This window comes from Leguminivora glycinivorella, chromosome 3 (assembly GCF_023078275.1).
Source record: "Leguminivora glycinivorella isolate SPB_JAAS2020 chromosome 3, LegGlyc_1.1, whole genome shotgun sequence".
NCBI lineage: Eukaryota > Metazoa > Arthropoda > Insecta > Lepidoptera > Tortricidae > Leguminivora > Leguminivora glycinivorella.
In genome coordinates, this window is record NC_062973.1 from 23173962 (window position 1) to 23196278 (window position 22317).

The 22317-nt window shown below is 37.1% G+C and overlaps 3 protein-coding genes across 7 annotated transcripts in view; 2 read left to right on the plus strand and 1 right to left on the minus strand.

Moving 5' to 3' along the window:
• Positions 1-46: 46 nt before the first annotated feature.
• On the plus strand, positions 47-3096 carry LOC125224857 (39S ribosomal protein L32, mitochondrial). Its single transcript, XM_048128355.1, has 4 exons — positions 47-212; positions 299-535; positions 2164-2291; positions 2903-3096. Exons 1-4 carry the CDS (start codon positions 128-130, stop codon positions 3038-3040), a joined length of 588 nt encoding a protein of 195 aa, XP_047984312.1. The 5' UTR covers positions 47-127; the 3' UTR covers positions 3041-3096.
• On the minus strand, positions 3058-5436 carry LOC125224856 (protein spindle-F). Its single transcript, XM_048128354.1, has 2 exons — positions 4548-5436; positions 3058-4157 (listed from the first exon to the last, which is right to left on the minus strand). The coding sequence occupies exons 1-2, from the start codon at positions 5290-5292 to the stop codon at positions 3793-3795; spliced, it is 1110 nt and encodes a 369-aa protein (XP_047984311.1). The 5' UTR covers positions 5293-5436; the 3' UTR covers positions 3058-3792.
• Positions 5437-5680: 244 nt separating this feature from the next.
• Positions 5681-22317, plus strand: part of LOC125242613 (protein draper-like) — a 68880-nt gene continuing 52243 nt past the window's right edge. For 4 of the 5 annotated variants that reach the window (XM_048151412.1, XM_048151414.1, XM_048151413.1 and 1 more), the window contains exon 1: positions 5681-6013. The gene's annotated coding sequence lies outside the window, so the exon portion shown is untranslated. The remainder of the gene's footprint in view (positions 6014-22317) is intronic. The other variant, XM_048151415.1, reaches the window with a different exon arrangement.

The window sequence follows — 22317 nt, forward strand, 5'->3', positions numbered from 1 at the left end:
TTAAGTTGTCAACTTGTGTAAATGTCATTGTCAATTTGACACCACCTGAAGTTAACCTAACCTGATTTATTTTCGTCGTGATATTATATTTTCCTTGTGATTATTATAAAAATAAGTCGTACTCAAAATGCTACCGCGTATTTCAACGGTAGTCAATATCCTGAGAAATATTGAAAAATGCATTCTTTCTTCCCTCGGTCACCCACCAAACGGTATCTTGGTTATTCCTATCTTCGATTAGTTACCTGATTACTGCTACTTGTTTCCTATGTTAACGATAACTGATTCTTTCTTGCAGAGCTTGCCTTGGCTTATGTTTATGAGCCTAGAGCACCTACACCGAAAAAGTTCTCAATCAAAGACATTGTTGGAGACGGATTTCTGCTTGCTGTTCCTAAATTTCGAAGAACCGTAGAGAAGAGACTTAAGAGGAAGTTCGGCAACCCAGACTACATTTGGAAGCCACTGGTGCCGCAAACTAACATCAGAGTGTGCCGGGACTGTGGACACCACCATGAGAGTGGAAGGCTTTGTGGTTTGTTATTTCACTGTTAACTTATCTTTTGCCTAGACTCTAAATAGTAAACTACGATACAAACAAGTGCAAAAAAAGGAAGTTTGAAACGATTGGCGATAAATTAAAATACAACCAAAGGGAGTAATGTACTATTTCAGTACAGATGGGGCTTTTTTAACGCACTAGTGCAAGAAGGGGTTGAGTTCTTGTCAGGTCGAAACTTTGGAGAGCTGTACTTAACCCTAAAATGCATGGTGATGTATATATGCATCATATATTTGATGGCCTGTGGCTCAATATGTAGCTATCCAAAATCACATTTCTAGCTTAATTATTATTCAGTATTATTATTCTCAGTATTTATTTTCTTTCTTAGGCTAGGCTGTTTATAATATGTTATTGTCAGTATTTATTATTATTTCATAAATAATTAAATAAATTAAATAATATTATAATTTAGTGTTTATTATTTAAGGATAAAGATGAAATGGCGGAAAAGTGTGAAAAAACAGGCTGATAGTGATTTTTAGTATGTGATTTAGGCAGATTTTTTCGAAGTTAGTAATTAGTTTATGTTTAAACATTTTATTATGGGGGTTTCACAAATAGTGTACCTTTCTAATAGTAGTCAAACTTTACAAATAAAAACCAATAATTATATATTTATATAAATAAGTTTTGGCCTATTTAACTTCCAACACTGATTTGTATTAAAATCGGTATTAAATATTTTTTTTATTATTTTTCCCAGAGTCAGAAAACCATTGTCTATCACATATTAATATCTCGTTAAAAGAAAAATTCATGCATTTAAGGGTTAAAAACTTCGTACAATACATGTGCGAAAAGGAACTACTGGTGTTGATTTAAAACACTCCCTTTGGCCGATTTTAATTTATCGCCACTCATTTCGAACTTCCTTTTTACGCACTTGTATTGTAATGTACTATTCAACTTACCTACTAAAACTAAATTTTGTTTGACAAAAAGTTTAGGTTAGCATAATAAAACTTTTTTTCTTATATATTTGGTTCAGTTATTGAAAACTTAAGTTTCTACTGCAATAGGTTCTTTTCTATTCTATTTAGCCTTTTCTTCTGAACGTGGTGTTTGTGATTGTTTGTTTAGATGAAGTCGCGTAGTTCAGTGTGCCTGTTGGCATAGGCCTCCTCCAGCTCTTTCCAGTATTTCCTCTGCCTGGCCAGTCTAGTCCAGAAAGGCCCTACAGTGGTTATAATTTCGTCCTCCCATCGTTTGAGTGGTGGGCGTTGAGCTCTTGAACCATCTCTGGGGTGCCACATGAGGACTTTTTGACTCCATTTTTCGGTCTTACATCTTACAGTGTGGCCGGCCCACCTCCATTTTTGCATGTCTATGTGTGTGAGGATGTCTCTAACTTTGGTTCTTTCCCTTATGTCGATGTTACGGCATTTATCCTTCAGTTTTACACCTAACATATAGGTTCTTTTACTACCTTTGTAATTACATCTAGTCTATAACACACTATGCCGGCCCTCCCGAAGATCTGATCACCCTGTGCGACGAAGCCACAAAATGGCTGACTGCTCTTAGTATAGATATTTAATTAAAATTTTACGTTCTGTTTCTTTTCTAACATGTATGCCGTACGAATAAATAAATTTCAGAACACTGCTACAAAAAAATCCAAGAGGAGACTAAATTGATCCAGGAACAGATTAAAAAGAAGCTGGGTGTCGGACCAATCACAGAAGATGTCGTTATTTTGTATGAAGGAGAAAATCTTCCGGAAAAGGTTATTATACTTCTCATGAAACTAGTGAAGATTTACCAAATATGCAAAGGTTGATATTATTTAAGTTGCGACCATAAGCATTGGATGTCTGCCCGATAATATTTCTTAACCCTTTGAATGCCTGAAAATTAGAGCACTATGTCAGAAACTGGTTGTAATTTATAACTGCCCACTTGTATGGCTAGAAACCACCCAGTGAGTTTTCCGGCATCTGAGCAAAGTTCACGAGTATACACCAGGCGGGTTCTTGGTTGCGAAAAGTGAGACTTGGTTGAGAACTATTCAGCAGGAATGTGTGGGCAATAATTAATTGTAGGAGCAGACATTTTGATATTGAGATCTCATCATATTATATTGATTCTTGTCGCATTGTATATCAAAGATTTTGAAGTTATGGATTTTTTAAATTTCTAATGTAGCTCAAACTATGCAACCTTTGCATCAGGTCTTGTGACTTCAGCTGATGGTGCTCCCACTGGCTGTTATAAATGTTATATAACACTGAGTGAGAGGGTCGGTCCCTCTCACTCAGTGTTATATTATAACATTTATAACAGCTAGTGCGCTCCCACATCATGAAAATTGAACTATTAATTGTTATTTCCTTCCAGGCCAAGGAGTTTTGGAACGGCAAAAGGGTGGTTGAAATGAAGAAGGAAAGACCTCAATGGTTCAGCAAGAATCTACTGCAAAAATCCACACAACAGCCCTCAAACTCGACTGATGTTAAGCCTACAGATTTAGCCTAAAAAACGACACATAATTATAGTTTGTAGAATTTTATTCAATAAATAATTATACTAAAGCACTTAATTTCATTCAGTGGCATTGAAGCAAGTAAATAATAATGTAGATACGGAGTATAATATTAAGGTGAGAGGAGACTAAGTGTGTGATTTAGTATATCGTAAGAAAAAAATCTAGCATTATAGCGCCATCTAGTGAAGTCACTTAAAAACTTGTACTTAATCCATGTGAAAGCATATGGATGGCATTGTAATCCTTACTACCTCCCTAAGGAAGGACGTAAGACGCGCCCCAGGTGGCGTGCGCGGCGCGCCTTACGTCCTTCCTATACAAAATGTACTGAGGAGACGCTTTTTGAATTACACTCAGGTGGCGTAGCGCCGACGTCCGTTACGCGCCCCGAGACACGCGACGCTCTGATGTGGCCGGTGCCTAATGAATGTGCAAGTAACTCCTCCTTTGTTTAACCAAATTATATGAACTTTTTTTATGGATATAGTTTGGCCTCAAGGGCACAGCATGATTCATTTTTATATGTAATTATCAGAATCAGTATCATCCCACAGAAAATCGTGGGCGCAATCTCAACAAAGAATGAGGTATTGCAGACAGCACAATCTAGGTCATTCATTACTTTTCAGAAACATTTATCATTTACTTGCCACTGTAGCCTTTCAAAATTACCTTAAAATACATTACTTCAAACATTGCTTGGCAAAGGCTTCATAGGTATCTAAAATGAGGTAAATAAAATTTATATAACATTATCAAATGAATTAGGAATATTGTCAAAGTCATCAATAATGGAATCTGGCTCAATATCTCCAGTAAAATGGGATTCAACATGAGCCTGAAACTCGTTGAAAGCAATGTCTTTTTGGAATGTTTCCCCACACATAGGGCAAATTCTGTCTGTCGTAGGCGAGACTGACTCTTTTGAGTCCTGCTCCTGGTTCTTCTTGAATGCTGAAGTGTTTAAATCGTTGAAAGTGTCATTGTATGTGCTGGAGTCGACAGGTGTAGCCCAGTTGGCTAGACTGTCACTCGTCTCTATTTCTTTATGCTCTGATGTTGTTATTTTTGTACTATTTGCGATGCATGTTGGGCATTTGTAACCATCTGGAATGAAACACACAAAAATTAAGTACAAAGAAATAACTAAGTATCTTGATTTTTGGCTGAATACTCCTAATGTTAGACAACAATTCTATTATGTGGTGCATAACATTATTTATTATATTTATCATTATATGACACTAAGGTATATTAGCAATTATAATGTAGTTGTAGTTCTGAGGCACCCCAGAGTTGACTTCCAGACGGCCTTTGACTGAGGAAATGCAGCCTTTGCCTTTATATTCTGCTGTTGATGTGGTTGTCCGCTCCACCAATGTCAGTCAATATACTATCTAGGTGCACAAGCTTGAAGCTAAAATAAGTAAAAGTAATACAGGGTAGGTCTTAACAGTGATTGTCAACACCACCAGCTCAATAACTACATTTACTTACATTTCAATACACTTTCTACTTTCGAAATAGCTAATTTAAGGTCTTTTTCCTGCTGAGCCATTTCCTTCTTCAACTGCTGCAGCTTTTCCGTCTGGTTTCGAATTTCTTTTAACGAATCAGTCCCTGGCTCCTCAATATAAGTGAATCCTATAGAATCTACATTCAACATCTCATCGTCTGCATCCTGTAACTCGCTCATTTGCTCATACTGTTCTACCAGCTGTGACTTCTCTTGTATGTAACTGTTTATGACTTTTAAAGAGATCTCTTCTAAGCTTGACTCTGAAAACTTTTCTTGGTAGTTTGAGCTCGTTTTTGGAGTGCTGTGGATATACGTATTCGTCCTGATTAAAGGGTGTTTTACTTGTTCAGCACTAGGCAGTTTTTCAGGACCTTTTATACAGGCAATTTTGTTCCATAAGGTTTTATTTTCACATGATACCATAAATACATGATGCATGAGCTGCGACTTTTGCTTCTTAAGCTCCGCAATCTTTTGTTGCAGCTGATATCTCTCGTCTTCTTGTAAAGGAATGTACTGTGATCCTTGTTTAGATTTTGTGATATCCAGTTTTAACTTCATGTTATCAGTTTCCAATGTATTAATTCTGCGTTGTAACAGCAAACATCGATCTCTCATCGCGTGAAGGGCTAGTTCGTGGACACTTACGTTGTTATATTCTGCTTTCAACGTCGATTGGAATGTAGAATCATTGTTGAAACTAACAATCGATGAAGACTCCATAGTAAAGTTTGTATCAAAACTGCTGATTTTTAATGTATTTTCAAATATGATGCAAATGAGAACAAAACCATTGCAAATAACGAATCACAAGTTTCTCTTTCTACAAGTATATCGCAAAAATATTAATGTTAGCTAGTACTTAGAGTAAATGTTGACGAATTACATTGCATCGAATTGACATTGACAACAGTTTCTAACAAAGCGGGATTTGAACAATAACTCAAACAGCTCCAAAGGGCTATTTACATTTGCGAAAAATTGTTCCCGTCGAGACTGACCCTAAGGCGATCTATCGATACCGAGCGATGTAATCACTAGTAGGGAATGTGTGAATGAATAGGAACGAATGAATGCAAGCTGTCAAGTACATCACTAGCAGTCAGTCCAGTCAGAATAGCGATATTAGTCTTTCTTGTGTAAACGTTTTGTGTTTGGACTGGAATATATTTATATTCGCGATAAATTAATTTAAATTAATATTTTTTCCGTGCAAATAAAATTGGAACTGTAATTGTTAGTTAATAGTGTTTGTGATTTTCATTGTATGAACTAGTTAAAAGTGCTAATCAAATCAATGACGAAGCTACTCAGTGACAAGCATTACGAAGTTTAGCCTGTGTACTTTTCTTGAGTGTTGAATGACTATACCGGAGTAAACAGAAGGTGAATCATTGTTAATAAAGCGGATTTCTTGAATATAATAGTTTCCCTTGGATTCCAAGTGAGTATTCTATGATTCTTGCTAACTATTGTCAATTACAAGACTGTGTGGCATTATTGCAGAGTTTCTGTTTGTGTGCTATTTTCGCCTGACCTCCTTTAGTTCGGCAAAGTAGTACATTGCAAAAATTGCTTTCACATCTGTAAACAACAAAATTAGCAATGCAAAATAATACAGCCAACATACTTTAGTTTAAAGATACTTTTGATGCAGTATTATTAAAGAAAAATCTAGATGAGTGCTGTAAATGTAACCTATTGAGTACTAAAGATCTGAACTGCAAAGGAATGTAAACAACTATGCAGGATATTATTACCCAAGAACCAGTTTTACTCTTGTGAGACATGATTAGCCACAGTTATCTTCTTATTTTATTCCATTCTTTAATCTACTGGTATCTCATGATTTAGCCTTTGTTGACAAATTTTGAAGTTGTGAATAGCAACATCACCTAAAAATGTATACAATATTGTACTTTAAGTAGCTTGATAAATATGGTAAATTACTTTAGTAACTGTGACATACCATAATAAATAAATATGAGAGTTACTAGGGATGAATACTATTGACAGCATCTTTGTAGGTATCTTTGTATCTTTATAGTAAACCCTGTAAACCTAATTACGAATTTAATTTTTATTTAAAATATTCACAGGGAATCAAATTATGTGCACAGATTACTAGATCAGTGGTAGACAAATTATGGCCTGACTTAGACATGAAAGCCATCCATGCAGGACTAGAAATGTACATCTGGCCACCCTCTCAAATTCTTTGAAATTTGGCCGTCAATCTTTGCACCAGTACTGTAGATCACATTCTGGTATTGTATTCATGGAGGGTCATAAAATTGTTATTTTCCATGTGCATGAGATCCCTCTTCTATACTCTGTATTTTTAGTTACTTAAGTAAATGTAAACAAATAATTTGTGCATTTTTGGGTAGTAACAAAATTGGTTTGTTAACCAACCAAATACAAAACCAAATCGAAGGCCATTGGCACAGGGATTGCCCTTAAAGAGCCTTTTGAGGGTAGATTTTGTTTACATTTGTTTAAATGCCAAAAGATACAGACTATAATAGAAAGCTGCAATTAGACACAGTTCTAAGTTTCATTAGGTTTACTGTTGGAGAACAATCTGATAATGTTTTCCTTGTACTCAAAACAATATATTCTCCCAGGCTGATGTTTTCAAAATAATTCAATAGATGATGTACATTCACTCATGTTTATCAGTGGATTGTTGTTTGTACTACTTTTGTTCTGTAAGATGTAAAAACTATACTTACAATTTGTAAACAAGTCTTTTTTTTATTGTGAATAGAATTGCCTTGCACAATCCACATCTCTTTCTTAGGTGAAATGCCTACCTAGATTGTTATTTATTATAGATAGGTAGGTATTTATTTATTTATACAAGGAATTCCAACAGCTATGATATATACATAACACTTTTTGAATACCAACACAGAGCCAATTATAGGTACTCACAAATAGAAACTGGATAGATATTAACACAGTTCACATTATCATAACAAAGCACATGCATACCGGTATTACAATAGGATATAATTAGTACATTGAAAAAAGCCAATATAGGTATAAATACTGTAAGTATTCAAAGCAGGTTTAAAACAATCTGATTTTTATATTAAATATCAGAAATTCATTTTTTTATACATATCCAATAAATGTCCTTTGTAAGGGAATACAGCTTGGCAAAAACAGTATTAAGAGTAGAAAATAATAGGGGCGCCACCATCTATGTAAACCGCTTTGCATGTGGCAACTATTTTGACACTTCTGTATGAGAAAAGTAAGTGTTGCTATAATAAAAAAAATAGTTCCATTTACTTAATATGTTCCACACTTTTTTTTCATATTCATGCTTGTGGGGATTCCCCAGAAATTGAAAATTATCAACTCTAGGAGCACCAGGGAATCCCCATTTTCTTAATTTGAATTTCAATAAAACACTGGCTGTACTATTTAAATACTGGTAAGTTAAAGGGGATTTCCCCAACTTTAAATGAGGATGCCCTTTTGAGAAACAATCTAAATCTATTCTGAATTGTAGTTTTTCACTACATGTTGCCAGGGTAAACATTAATCAGCAGAGAGGGAGCGAGAAGCAGCCGCGGACGCTCTTCCGCTACGACGCAGGTGGCAGGGTCGAAGGCGAAGAGCGTACGCTCGCCTCGAGCCCTAAGCCCCCGATGCCAGCGAGGGGATCAAGCGTTTCTGATCCCCCTCCTCATGCAGGTGCCTTGGCCGTAAGCCCGGGCAATGCCGGAGGGCGCCGTGGTTAATGACATACATCAATCCCAGCGCGCCTTCACGATCGGCAAAGAGGATGAAACGCTGGAGTGGGTTTATTGGGTAGGGCCCCCTCTCGCTGGGTCCCACACATCTTGCGTAACTGCATTCCCACTCCGTCAAAAAAAGGGTAAACATTAATCTCCAAAATGTTCAGTTCATAATAACTATAAATTGTTATACTTATTCTGAATAACATATCTTATACTTTTAAACGAGCAATTCTTGTATATTTATTTATTTATTTATTTACAATGACGATCTCGGAAACCGCTCTAACGATTTCGCTGAAATTTGTTATGTGGGGGTTTTTGGGGGTGAAAAATCGGTCTAACTTATCCTTAGGTCCCGGAAAACGCGAATTTTCGAGTTTTCATGCGTTTTTCTTCGCGCGCCATCTCGTGTGCAGTAGTTGTACTGTTAAGACAAAATGTAAGTACTATTTATTGTCAAGGCTAAAACGAATAGAAAATACACTTGTTCGAAATGCGCGCCATCTCGTGTGGAGTATAAGTAACTATAAATTGTTATACTTATTCTGAATAACATATTTACATAATACTTGAAGGCCTCTAGGACAAAAGACAATATTAACAGTAATTTTAACTTACACAAATCTTTATTTCTATTGATAACATTCTTAGACAGGCCAAGAGTGTGAAAGAGGTACTAATAGCAACACACGTAATTGATTGTTTGAGAACTTTATCTTGCTTCAAGTTTGGACGAACGGAAATAGGGAATCCGAAATAGTCATTAGAATGTATATTGTTTCATACCATGTTTGTGGTTTAGCAATTAGCTTGCACCATGCCCAATGACCAATGATATACAGAACCATAACATTTGAATACTTATTTGCAACTCCATTTGTTGGGTTTTTTTTTTAATCTATCCTATAGCTTTAATGACCTAAAGCGAAACAAAACGTGAACAAACATATTGCATTGTCACATACTTACTCGTACCTACATACAAATTTACAAGTGCAACAGAGATAGAACAACACTGAAGTGAGACAACACATTAAACATTGTTTGTGGTAGGTTTTGTTCCAACGTTGAATGGTTTTTAGATTAAAACAGCTGTTATATATGCCATCACCAGCCCCTCTAGCACAACCTGCCTTGTCGCGCGCGAGTCCATACTTGAAGTCGCGCTTGATGTATGGAGTCGCGCGCGACAAGGCAAGTTGTGCTAAAGGGTCAGATATGTTTTTAGTGGGGATGTACCGACTATTGATTTGACCGACTAGGCCGACTACCGACTAGTCGGCGCTTGGGTGGCCGATTAGTCGGCCGACTAGTCGGCTAGTCGGCCAGAAGATAATTTTCGATAAATTCACATTTTGAATGTCATTTTTGGTCCTTCGTTCGCGCTTTTCATGATTTTTTACAGATGTTCAAAGGTTCATGACAATATTTATACACATTTTCCATTTTTTAACAACCGGCTTGGCTTAGTGGGGTTGGCAATATACTGCCTATGAAGTCGATAATCCTAGGTAGGAAATTTATTTCTGTGGTGATAACAGATATTTGTTGTTTTGACAAAAAAAGAATTATTAGGAATAGCTACATAATACAACCATAATTTTCAGCTGGTAGTTTAATTTTGTACTGTTTTTCTATCACTAATGAAGTGCCGACTAATCGGTCCTTTTTGCCGACTAGTCGCCGACTAATCGCCGACTACAAATGTGGCCGGATAGTCGGCTTTCCCGACTAGTCGGTACATCCCTAGTTTTTAGGCATTTTCAGTTCTTTATAGTAATAAAATAAAAAATAAAAATCCTTATCCTTACGGCTCAGCCACGACATTGGTCTAAGCGCGACAGCGGTGAGCGGCTTCCATACATTGGAGCGAGATACAGCGATGGGACTTTTCATTCGCACGTATGGCTGCCGCTCGCCGCTGCCATGTCGTGGCTGAGCCGTTAAGTTTGAAACACTTTGCTTGAGAATGACACACATCATATTAACCCTTTTAAAACGAGAAATCGAGATTTGATAACTTAATTTCGAATTTTAATGACATTAAAATTTACATTTATTATCTTAACAACCCTCACGATTGTATCAGCTCTTATTTAAAAGGTTAATAAAATATTATGTCAGATAATCCATACTATCCATATGTACTAATATTATAAATGGGAAAGTGTGTGTGTCTGTTTGTTTGTCCGTCTGTCACGGCAAAACGGAGCGACGAATTGACGTGATTTTTTAAGTGGAGATAGTTGAAGGGACGGAGAGTGACATAGGCTACTTTTTGTCTCTTTCTAACGCGAGCGAAGCCGCGGGAAAAAGCTAGTACCCATATGAAACCGATTACTATATTTCAAGTGGTCTTTACCGTCTCCACTTATAAATTCCATGTAATCTATATCTAAGCAGATGCTCTGCAGCTTGAGATCGATTTGTGTTTATTTTTAAAGCCAAATATGACTAATCTTGTTTTAGCATATACAAAATATCGTCACTGAAATTTGGCACACATATGGCAGGCAGGTTTGATGTTTCAACTATGACGGCATTGTATATCAACTTGAATTTGAGTAAAAATAATGTTGTTTGCAAAAATACCAACTCTGGAATTAATACTTCAAAGAAGACGATGCAAATAAGTGATGATTTCTGTACCTTGTCGCTCTAAATCATTTGAAAATTTCGTATGACATTTCAAACGACGTTAATGTGACAAGGTATAGAAATCATCACATATTTATGACGGTGACTGTGACTGTACAGACTTTTAAAAACTAATTAGTCCAATAAGAAGCTATGAGAATAAAAAATCAACTGTTGCAAGATATAATTGCTTAATCACAGTCTTGCATTGTCTTCTTTGCAGTATTAATTCCAGAGTTGGTATTTTTGCCAACAACATTTTTTTTACTCAAAATCAAGTTCAGTACTTATTTAATATTTACAGTACAGATGGTGTTTTTTTTACGCACTAGTGCGAGAAGTGGTTCATTATATGATAGGTCGAAACTTCGGTAGGTCATCTGTACTGAAAAACGTCGTACGATACACGTGCGAAAAGGAAATTCGTAACTCGTGTCGATTTAAAACACTCCCTTCGGTCGTGTTTTAATTTATCGCCACTCGTTTCGAACTTCCTTTTTTACGCACTTGTATCGTAATGTACTATTCTAGTTACAGTAGTTTTTCTTTTTGTATTCTAGAGCATTGGTCTAGCTAGACCAAACTGTGTAAATGAAATGCTAAAATTTGCACAGCTATGTTTTTCTGACCTGTTCGCTTCTTTGGCTAATTTACTAAGAAGGAGGTAATAAGATTCTTCCTAACTCTAATTATATACGGAAGTTAGTTTCTTTAGATGCATTCATTATGTAGGTAGGTACGTGTACGGGTATGTATTCTAAACATTTGTTCCTCAATTAAAATTACGCGTGGCTAAGCGGATTCCAATAAAATTAGGCATACAACTGTAATTCAATGTTTAAAGGACAGTACAAACAATACAAACTCATTTGAACTAAGGAGTCCAGAATCTCTACTATGAGTTTTTAACTTTTTAGAATACGGTATTTACGCACTAGATCCGAAGAATGACGGAAAAAAACCGGATGGCGGAGATCGTATAGAAATAGTTCTACAGCTGCTATTTACGAACCTTATTTTCACGGATTCGAATCGAATTCGGATCGAACGTAGGACATCACGAAATTTTTGGTTCTAATAATAAGTAAACGATTGGCGGTGCTGTTCACTTTCTCCATACAATACATCCGAGTTACAAGCTAAGTGCACTGCATTGCAGTTAGCGCATGTTTAGGACTAGACCGAATGGTGTTCCAACAGCATTTAACCTTCTATATTCCGGTCTATACATATAAATCTAATGAAAATTAAACTCTTATTGAAGTCACAATAGTTAAAATCAAACTTAAATACAAGTCTAAACTTCACGCAAATCTTATTGTTGTTCACACAATGGCCCAGTGAGGGATGTCCCCTCTCATTTTTATTTAATTTCCAATTATTGAGTGTATTATTATCGCGCCCCGGCCCGGATGAGAGTCGCAGCGTCGGGACCGTTACAAACGCATGGCTACCGAAAGTATAGTCGTGACCAACCAGCGTATAAATGATACAGTATCAGATTGAGACAATTCGACCTAGTGCCACAGTCACCTATATGGTCTGGTTTATGAGTCCTAGACGAGGTTATATTAGTATACATAAATTATATTATACGCACAAATAAATGAGACCGGTAACTTAGGGTATTGACCCTCTGACTATTATTGGACAGTGGTGGGCAAACTTTTCATTAGTAGGCAAAATTTGAAGGAGTTTTTGAGGCGGGCCAGAATTACACCTTCTTCTTCCTCGTTCTCTCAATGCTGAGGATCGAACACCTAATTTACACCCAAAATGGATTTTACTAGACTGCACGTGTATCTGTGTATACGGCTGTATCACACAGTATTTTGACGGATCGGTGGCCGGCCGATTAAAATCCTTGCGGCGCAGGCCGTGGGACCACTGCGACCGCGCCGCTGGTCTATGGTTTTAATAGGTTACTTTTCTATGCTTAAAATAAAATATTTTATGCAGCAAGAATAATACGGACAGTGGTTATGTTTAAACATAATTTCTATTTAATAAGTCAAAGAGAAATATATAAAGTAAACGAATTGACCGTGACATCACTCCTCAGTATTTCATAGTAATTCAATATTAGCAAATCGTTTTGACAGTTCTTAAAAAGAAGCTGATTTGACGTAGGAAACTAGCCTATTACTAACTTGTTAATATTAATATGTAGTAACTGAACCCACATTCATTTTGTTACATTTTAGATGTCTTTGCAGCAATGAGAATAAACCCACGCTCGATAGCATTTCTGCCCTTATTAGTATGGAATAGGGTACAAAGTGTTAAAGTTGTATGAAAGGTGACGTACACAGTGCTAGGAATGCTAGGTATCAGACCTATATTGGCGGCGATTGGATGAATCCGCTCCATATTCGTATTCGTTATACTTTGTGTAACGTAAGCTTGTGACAATCAAGGAAAAGAATTCCTAGGGAATTATGGGCCATTTTTTTTTTCAAAGTTGCCCACCCCACGTTTTTTGGATTTGGATTTTTTTATGTGCTTTCTACTCAGAATCGTGAGCTCTTTCAATCCTAATAATAGGAGAAAAAAAGTGTCCCAAGGTTTTTGTATGGAAATCTTGGGACATTTTTTTTCTTCTATCAGGATCGAAAGACCTCGCAATTACCCATGTTACAAAAATTCCCTTATACTGTAGATTTTTTTACACATTTAAAGGCATTCTACAAAAATGTTCTAATAGGTACTTATAACAATTTTTTGTATGACAATAAGGTCAGTGCGGGCAAGACCGGCATAGTTTATTTGAAATAAAGTTTGAGTGGATAAAACTCTATAATTAATGCAGTCTGGCGTAATGCGCATGGTCCTATGGGATAGCAAATATTATATTTTACAAAGCTTTTACAGTATTTTGGTGAAATAAGGTACTTTTAAGTGATAAAAATCACATTTTTTAAGGCTCGGCGGGTTGACCGTTCTCCCGCGATGAGCACGGAAAGACCGTCTAGTGCTTGTTGTCGCGTAATTTCATATGAGACTAGGTTCCAAAATCATGATCATTGTTATTTTACGTAATAACGGGGCAGAATGTGCTAGATAATTATTAAAATAACGTTGAAATTTTGAACATATAAGCATTTTTCTATTTATAAGGCAAGACCGGCATATGTCCCGTAGATGGGGTTCATAACCTTTTCTTTTCAGGTCCAGATATTGCATAATACTATTTTTCCAACGAACACCTGCGAATACAATTTAGTCACGATATTACAGGCTCATATAAATCCAACTACTTATCTGTTTTTGAAACTATGTTATTAAGAAAACGTAATAGGATATTAAGATACGTGAATTAGTTTGGTAACATTTCTTAGCAATGCTTGGTTTTGCTATAGTCACTTCACTACAGTATGAATGTTCGCGTTTTTTTTTTTCATCACACTCGCACACTAAATGTGATTTTGCACGCAGGCGGAGCGTGAGTTATAGAAAAATCGCTCTCCCAAGGGAGTTATGAAATTTCTAGTACCGTATTCAATTTTTTTTTATCTTTTTACATAATTTTATATTGCAAGTGTGATAAAAAACATTGTGTGTAACCCGGGGAGTATGAATATTACAAACTCGAGTCTTTAAATCGCTCTGGCATGCCGTCGCGATTTAACTTACTCTCGTTAGTAATATTCAAGTTCCTTCTCTTGATGCACAATGTACTATTAAATGTTAAATAAAAAAATACTACCCACTATTTATCCATTACAGCCTTTGTTAAAATACGTCAAATTGGCATTGTTAATACCAAGTTATTTTTTTTACAAGTGCGTTTTAAAGTCGTTATTTAATCGCAAGTAGGCTTAGTTCTGTTTTCTGTTCACCACTTATAATTCTTCACAACTATGTTATTTTTATTTAATACTTTCGAATGATATTAGTAACACCATACGAATACGAATTACCAAAACTGTATTTCGAAGTTAAAATCAAAAACGGTACAATTATCATAAGCCAAAAACGTACTTATATATTGATATTGTTTACACTCGACTTATTTCCAATAAAGCCTAAAAAAGGTTGGCAACTCCTTGTTTATCGTATGCCGGTCTTGTCTTTCTCTTTTATGCCGGACTTTCTGAGTAGGCACAATTTCTAAGTTACATATTTCAGAACATAAAACAAGAAATTGAACGCGTTTTGAGTAGATTAATAGTACTAGTCAGAAAGAACGGTTATTAAATGACTACGTTACATATATGATATACAAATATTCCGACTGCTTCTATTTTATTTTAATTTTTTGCGGAACCATGTTGAACTCGATGCTCGAGTTCGAAACACGAATCAAGTTTATTGTTAACTAGTGTTCGTCCTAGGGATATGTATTGTATTGAAGACCAATTTATTTATTTATTTATTTATTAGTAAAAACATGTTTACATGACATTACAGTAAAACCAATGCGTCACGAAACTTAGATTTTAACAAAAAAGAGAGAAAATAAATAGAACAAAATTAAAAATAAAATTAAACAATTGATTTGGGCGATGACGTCACAGCGTGGCTCCGTTGCGTCGTTTGCCCCGGTGTGGGATTTGGCAGGTTGCCCCGGAACCGCCGAAAAACCACACCTTTCGGCCAGAAGTCTGCGCTCGCGATGGTGTCCTGCAGCGGCCGCGGCACGCGCACAACGAACGAGCTGAAGTGCACGTAGTGACGCGACTGCAGCTGTTGCACCCTCAGCGTGTAGCCAGTCTTCCGACGAACGTAGTCCACCACCTCGTCAGCCACGGCGGAGTAATGCAGGCGAGACACGTAGAGCGCCCTACTTGGTGTGGCAATCCGTAGACCAGAATTCACCGGTTCCGCAGAGCCACACATAGTCTTGCGAGCCGCTCTGCGCGCCTTGCTCTTCTTTTCCACCAATGTGAAGCCCTCTTCATCCACATTGGTGCGGGAAGTATTTTCTTGGCAGGTGCCCGTACTTCACATCCCTTTGTAGTTGGTGCATTGACCCGGCTAGTTGCAGTAGACTGGCCGGCGGTGACGTCAGCGTATGCACGCTGACACCGTGATTTCGACGAAATAGGAGTCGGCCGCGCGCGCGGAGGGAGGGGCGCGCGCGGGGCGGCGGCACGTGCAGCACTTTTTACAGCGTCAGCAGCGTGCAAACTAACCGACACGACACGAGTGTCCGTAGGTCGATGATCGCACTCTAAGTCTGAAATAGCTGACCGAGCTGGAGCATAACGCAAACATTTGATTTCGTAAACCAATGGCTTTTTTTTTTTTATTAGCCTACTGTAGTGTCCCACTGCTGGGCAAAGGCCTCCCCTCGCTTCTTCCACTCAACCCTGTCATGTGCGTAATTTTGCCAGCTTGGATAAAATGCGTTCAAGTCGTCCCGCCATCTCTTTTTCGGTTTTTCTTTTTCGGTGGTCAAACCAATGGCTTAAGGATGAAAAACTGATATACCTTCGGAGGTGTGAGAGGCGTAGATATATAAACAAAAAAGTTATAGTCAATAGACGGTCTTTCCGGGTAGACGGTCTTCCCCACACTGACCTTATTTCATGTTCATGAGTTGGGTATATAATCGAGCTTTGCAGATTTTATTGAAGTAGGTGTCATACACGGCTAATGCGTTTCTTAAAGGGCATTCTCAACATTCCCATGGAATTTTGTATGTATTCACTTGCCAAGTGACGCTAAAAGTAGTAAATTTTTAAAGTTAAATATTCTATCAGAACGAAAGTCGCTAAACGCTAAATTATGCTCCATCTATCAATTATCGACTTTGACCTACATGTAGTTAACGGTGATCTGTATTTCTCGCCTGAAACAAAACTTCAACAACGGTTCACAGAACAGTCTACTGCAGCTTGCTTAGTTTTCAGGTGTAGGATTTGTAAATATAATATTAAAATATAGGTCCCCATCAAGTCCCCATAATTTCCATAACTTCTCTTTGAGTAATATTCCTCGAGTAGTAAAAAAGACAGAAACCTAGTTTTGCATCTATGCCAGTAGATATACTAGCCAGTTACAACTGTAATTTTGCACACACGAGTAGTCGTTAATCTACCTAACGGCTTTAAAAGTAGTCTCTGTCTTAGTCAGATTATAAATATTAGCAGTTAACATATTTTACATATTCTAGCATATGATATGAGGCTTGTTTGTGAATATTTTATACCTAAGCTGAATTGAATCACACAACTTACTTTTTTGTTGTGAATTGAGTTGAGGTACTTGAGGTGTCAAAAAACACGAAACATATTAATTGCGCCAAGTCTCGCTGCATGTTTACCCACGCGTTGTTAGCGATGACCTATTTAACTCACTGTCCATTCACAAATCACTTTATCTTGACTTCACTCTTTTTCCCAATGTTACTTGAGCTTTAGATCTATATTAAGTATACGTCATACCATTCGCACTTCGCGCTGGTGGCCTAAAACAAAGCGTTTAATAGAACTTTGTGAATGACACAGGAATTGTTTAAGTGTTTTGGTGTGTTATTCCATTTGCCTTGCCTAGTTGAAAGCTCTGTTTTCGACGTAAAATTTGGATTTTTTTTTAATGAAGGCGTATTTGTGACACTATTTGCCAGCAGACATGCAATATTAATAATAATACTTACATAATTGCATAGTTAAAGCGGGTCACGAATAAATATACCTACTGTTAAGCTACTACTTAGTCGGGTACGAGAATTACAAGCAATGTGACCTTGCTAGTTTCTTGTAGACAGGTTGATTGGTCAAATGGTCACCATATTGTATTGCATCTCGATATTTTTGGAAACTTCAGAACTTTATTTTGCCACCGTGCACCGTTATAAGCCCACTTGCACCAAACACTCAACTCAGGGTTAGTGGGCTGTCATCTGTGAAATTCCATATAAAATGGTGGGTTAACCCTTGTATTAACCCTCCATTTTCGTTGGTGCAAGTGGCCCTTAGTGGTAGAATAGAACAAAAATTGCCATCTAAATGGCACAACGTGGAAAACGTGAAACAGAAGTAGATGTAGCGGGTAGGCTTCTCCCCTCTTTTTTTGTGGAAATAGCCAGTTAAGAGTCCCATATCCCCGGGTCGAAAAGAACTCCCTAAGTGTAAGGCCTGGGGACCGATTTTTGAATCTCACGGCGTTCGAATTCAGAAAATTGTCACCGAAATTGCCTACTATTTTCAGTGACAATTTTCTGAATTCGAACGCCGTAGATTCAAAAATCGGCCCCCAGAGTCCACGCTCATAATATGCATATTATTGCATATAGCGTCATAGCGAGGCGGGGCGTGCGGCGTGCATGTCAAACAATTGAAACTCATACAAGTGTCCTGAGTCGACGATGCATAGGTACATATTACGGCCCAGCCACGACATTGGTCTAAGCGCGACAGCGGTGAGCGGCAGCCATACGTGCGAATGAAAAGTCCCATCGCTGTGTCTCGCTCCAATGTATGGCCGCCGCTCACCGCTGTCGCGCTTAGACCAATGTCGTGGCTGAGCCGTTAGGGTGGACGCAAGCTTGCCCGCCACGCTGCATGCCCCGCCGAACGCTCCGCTCCAAGCGTCCTCTCAGGCCTTACATGTGTCAATGTGCCTTTATCAATAGTATTTCGTGCTACTACAAGCTACTGTCTAGAGCCATTACGGGTCCCCTCCCTGACTCACACTCGCCCGGCAACGCGAACACGACCAGTACGAATGTGTTTTGACAATAATGGCGACCTATTACGCTCGGGTTATGTTTATGCAACGTGATGCTTTAATTGTCCGATGTGTGGGTGACTGTCGACCACTTGATGCTTAAGAGACGGACTAATGAGTATCTACTGGGAATTGGCTACATTTCGGAGTTAATACGATCATATCTTAGATCTGATATTTATAAGAGGCACCTACGTCCTAACATCCAGCCGCAAAAGTGCATGGCCACCTTATAAAATAATTTGTAATTCATCGTACATGCATGGCGAACTGATCAACGAATTAATTCATAATTCACTGTACATAAAGTCACCGGCATAAATAAGTGATGATTTCTGTACCTTGCAGTGGCGGCTGGTAAAAATTTTTGCTAGGCAACACTGAGCAAAAAGAAACCTACTTTTACATTAGGTACTTTACTAGTAATACATATTAGGCAAGCCTGTGGGAATGGGCTTGTACGGATCAGCCGCTGCTGGTACCTTGTCACTTTAACGTCGTGTATGAAATACCATACGAAATTGTCATGATTAAAAGCGACAAGGTGCAGAATTCATCACTTATATTATGCCGGTGACTGTACCTTACTAAAGTTAGTCGTAGAGTTTGACTGAAACCAACGAAAAATTCCAATGAAAATACAACTTATTTTATTTCTCTCACTGAGTAGTCTGGCTAGAGTTAGGTCAGAAAAACTTAGTGTTAAATTAGGCCGATATATTTTAGTTTCTTAATTTTTCGACCCCAGACGACTTAGAGGTCAATGATTAATAAATATAATTTATACTTTATTTCTTTTATTTCACGTTAATCACGTTATTTGCTTTAGTAACATTTTCACATAATTTACCGTACCTTCATCAGACTTAGATCAGCATTTTGCGCAGTTGACATCATTCCCAATTTCGCAGACACCAATAATAATTCCTAGTATCTGAAGTGTGCAACGTTATTTTGACTACGTCCATTTATTTTTGCACGCCCACACACTGTGGAATTGTTTAGGATTGTGTGGTGTAGTGTAGGCATTCGTCTGTGCATACACGTGATTTTTGCAACCTTAATGCAACTGCCGAAATACTATACTTAAAGGGTTAAATAATTATTGTTCAGCCAAAGTCGAGATAAAAACCACACTGACAGTTGTAAAATATTTAAAAAACAATCTAGGTAATACCAAAGTAACTTATGCCTAATTCTATATAAGCTGGGCCCGTAACTTTCATGCCGATGACATCAGTTTGACGTCACGCTGCATATAGGATGATTCAAATAGTTTTATTGTAATAATTAATCATTATTCATTAATCAATTTAATCATGTACAAATTACTACAAAAGTACCTAAGCTGTTCATATGTGGAATAATTAATACCTACTTGATACGTGAAACGAAAAGGAATTTTTTTTTTGTTTTTATAATTTATTGAAATATGGTAACACTATTTAATAAAGTGTATGTATAAAAAATAAACAAATTTAATGTACTTTTTAACCGACTTCAAAAAAGGAGGAGGTTCTCAATTCGACTGAATTTTTTTTTTTTTTTTTTTTATTTTTTTTTTTTGTATGTATGTTATTCGATATCTCCGAGAATCGTGGACCGATTTTCAAAATTTTTTTTTTTGATCGAACCGGTATAACCCCGAGATGGTCCCATTGGCACCAAGTCAGGGTCTGATGATGGGATCCTGGAGAAATCGAGGGAACTCTTCAAATGTTATAGGCACATGTAATGTTTTTAGTCTATTTTTCAAAGGTACACCAGTATTTACGTCTGATGGTAATAATTTTATGTGGCTGAGCTGATGATGGAAGGTCAACTCCTCAATGGTTAGGAGTTTAAGGATAATTCTTTCACTACTGTACATGTATTCGGACTGATACATATAATATCACTAGGAACCACTAAAAATCAACAAATAAATAAACTTTTTAACAAAAAATAAAACCGCCTTCAAAAATAAGCGCGTTACAGAACACGGAGAAACTAAAAAGCCAAAAATAATAAACCTTTCAATTCAGATTTCTTATCGTATTGCAATAAGCTAAACATCCAAATTATAAACAAATCAATTATTTTTGGAGTCGGTACCAGCCTGTGTATGGTTGGGTGGGGCAAACAGGCAATAGCAAGGCGACGAACAGGTCTGGTACCGACTACAAAAATAATTGATTTGTTTATAATTTGGATGTTTAGCTTATTGCAATACGATAAGAAATCTGAATTGAAAGGTTTATTATTTTTGGCTTTTTAGTTTCTCCGTGTTCTGTAACGCGCTTATTTTTGAAGGCGGTTTTATTTTTTGTTAAAAAGTTTTTACGTATCAAGTAGGTATTAATTATTTCACGTATGAATAGATTAGTTTTGAAATCATGGTTAAAATTATTGATGAATAATGATTAATTATTTAATAAAACTCTTAAATCATCCTATAAGCAGCGTGACGTCAAATTTATGTCATCGGCATGAAAGTTACGGGCCCTGTATATAAGGTATTCCGAGTATTCCGACAGGCACAGTTCAAGTCCGTGAGCCCAGGCTGACAGGTCTTAAAATAAGAAAAAAATAACGCAGCTTAAATAAATATTGCTTAAAATTGAATAAGTTATTAATGATATTATCTCTAGTCAGCAGTACGTAGGTACCTTCACGGGCTACACGTGTCAAGCAGATGAACAAAAATGTGTGAAACTATGCGAATATATCTACCTACTGTTTCCAAAACCTAAAGATTGGTGTCAGATTTCATGTTAGCAATGAAATTTCGTAGTAAAAGATTTGTAATATATTGTAGGTACAGTCAGCAGCAGAAGTTCGGTAGCGGGCAAGGTGTTCACAATGATCCTAACACGCTCTTATTGTCTTAAAAATAAGATCGTGTCAAGTTCATTTTGAACACCTTGCCCGCTACGCTACTTCTGCTGCTGACTGTACGTACATTCGTACAGCGAAGATGAAAAGAATATTGACCTCTTCCTTTTATAAAATGCCAGTCTACTTAATAAGAACAAATAATATGTACCTACGTAGGCTCAGCAGCAGCAAGCATTTTCTTGAAATTATCGCCCGTAGACTTCGCTCGTAGGTACAAATAGGACAGGTTCCGCGCAATTCCAGTTACAATACTTACAATCTTCTTGAGTGGAATGCTAAGGGCTGCAGCTTCATAAACAATAAACAACCATTTCATAGGAAAATGATTATGAGTGGATGAACTTATTGTTTTTTACATTCCTTCACGTCAGGCAAGGATAGTCTTCACAGGGGACAGTTTGTTATACACAAAATGTAGGTGTCGTATTCTTCTAATGGTCCATTCATTACAGGACTCAAGCCTACCAAGAAATATTTGTTTAAACTAAACTATAAATAAAATAGGAACGGTAAGTACGTTTCACTGTAGCCATTGCATCAAATGTCACAAAAAGCTGATTCAACAGTAGTAAAAACGTTGCACCCGAGGCGACGGACAAACTATTCTTTATCGCATCGCTGTGATATTTTTAGATGCGTTTAACGTTATCCTGCAGCGCAACATTTTACGATGTCTGTTGTAAAACAACTATGAAAAATTATAAAACAACTATTAAAAAAATATGCTGGTTATGATGCTTTTCAAAAGCCAAATAAATGCATGAAACATATTACGAAAAACCCAAATTGCCTAATAAGGATTTCC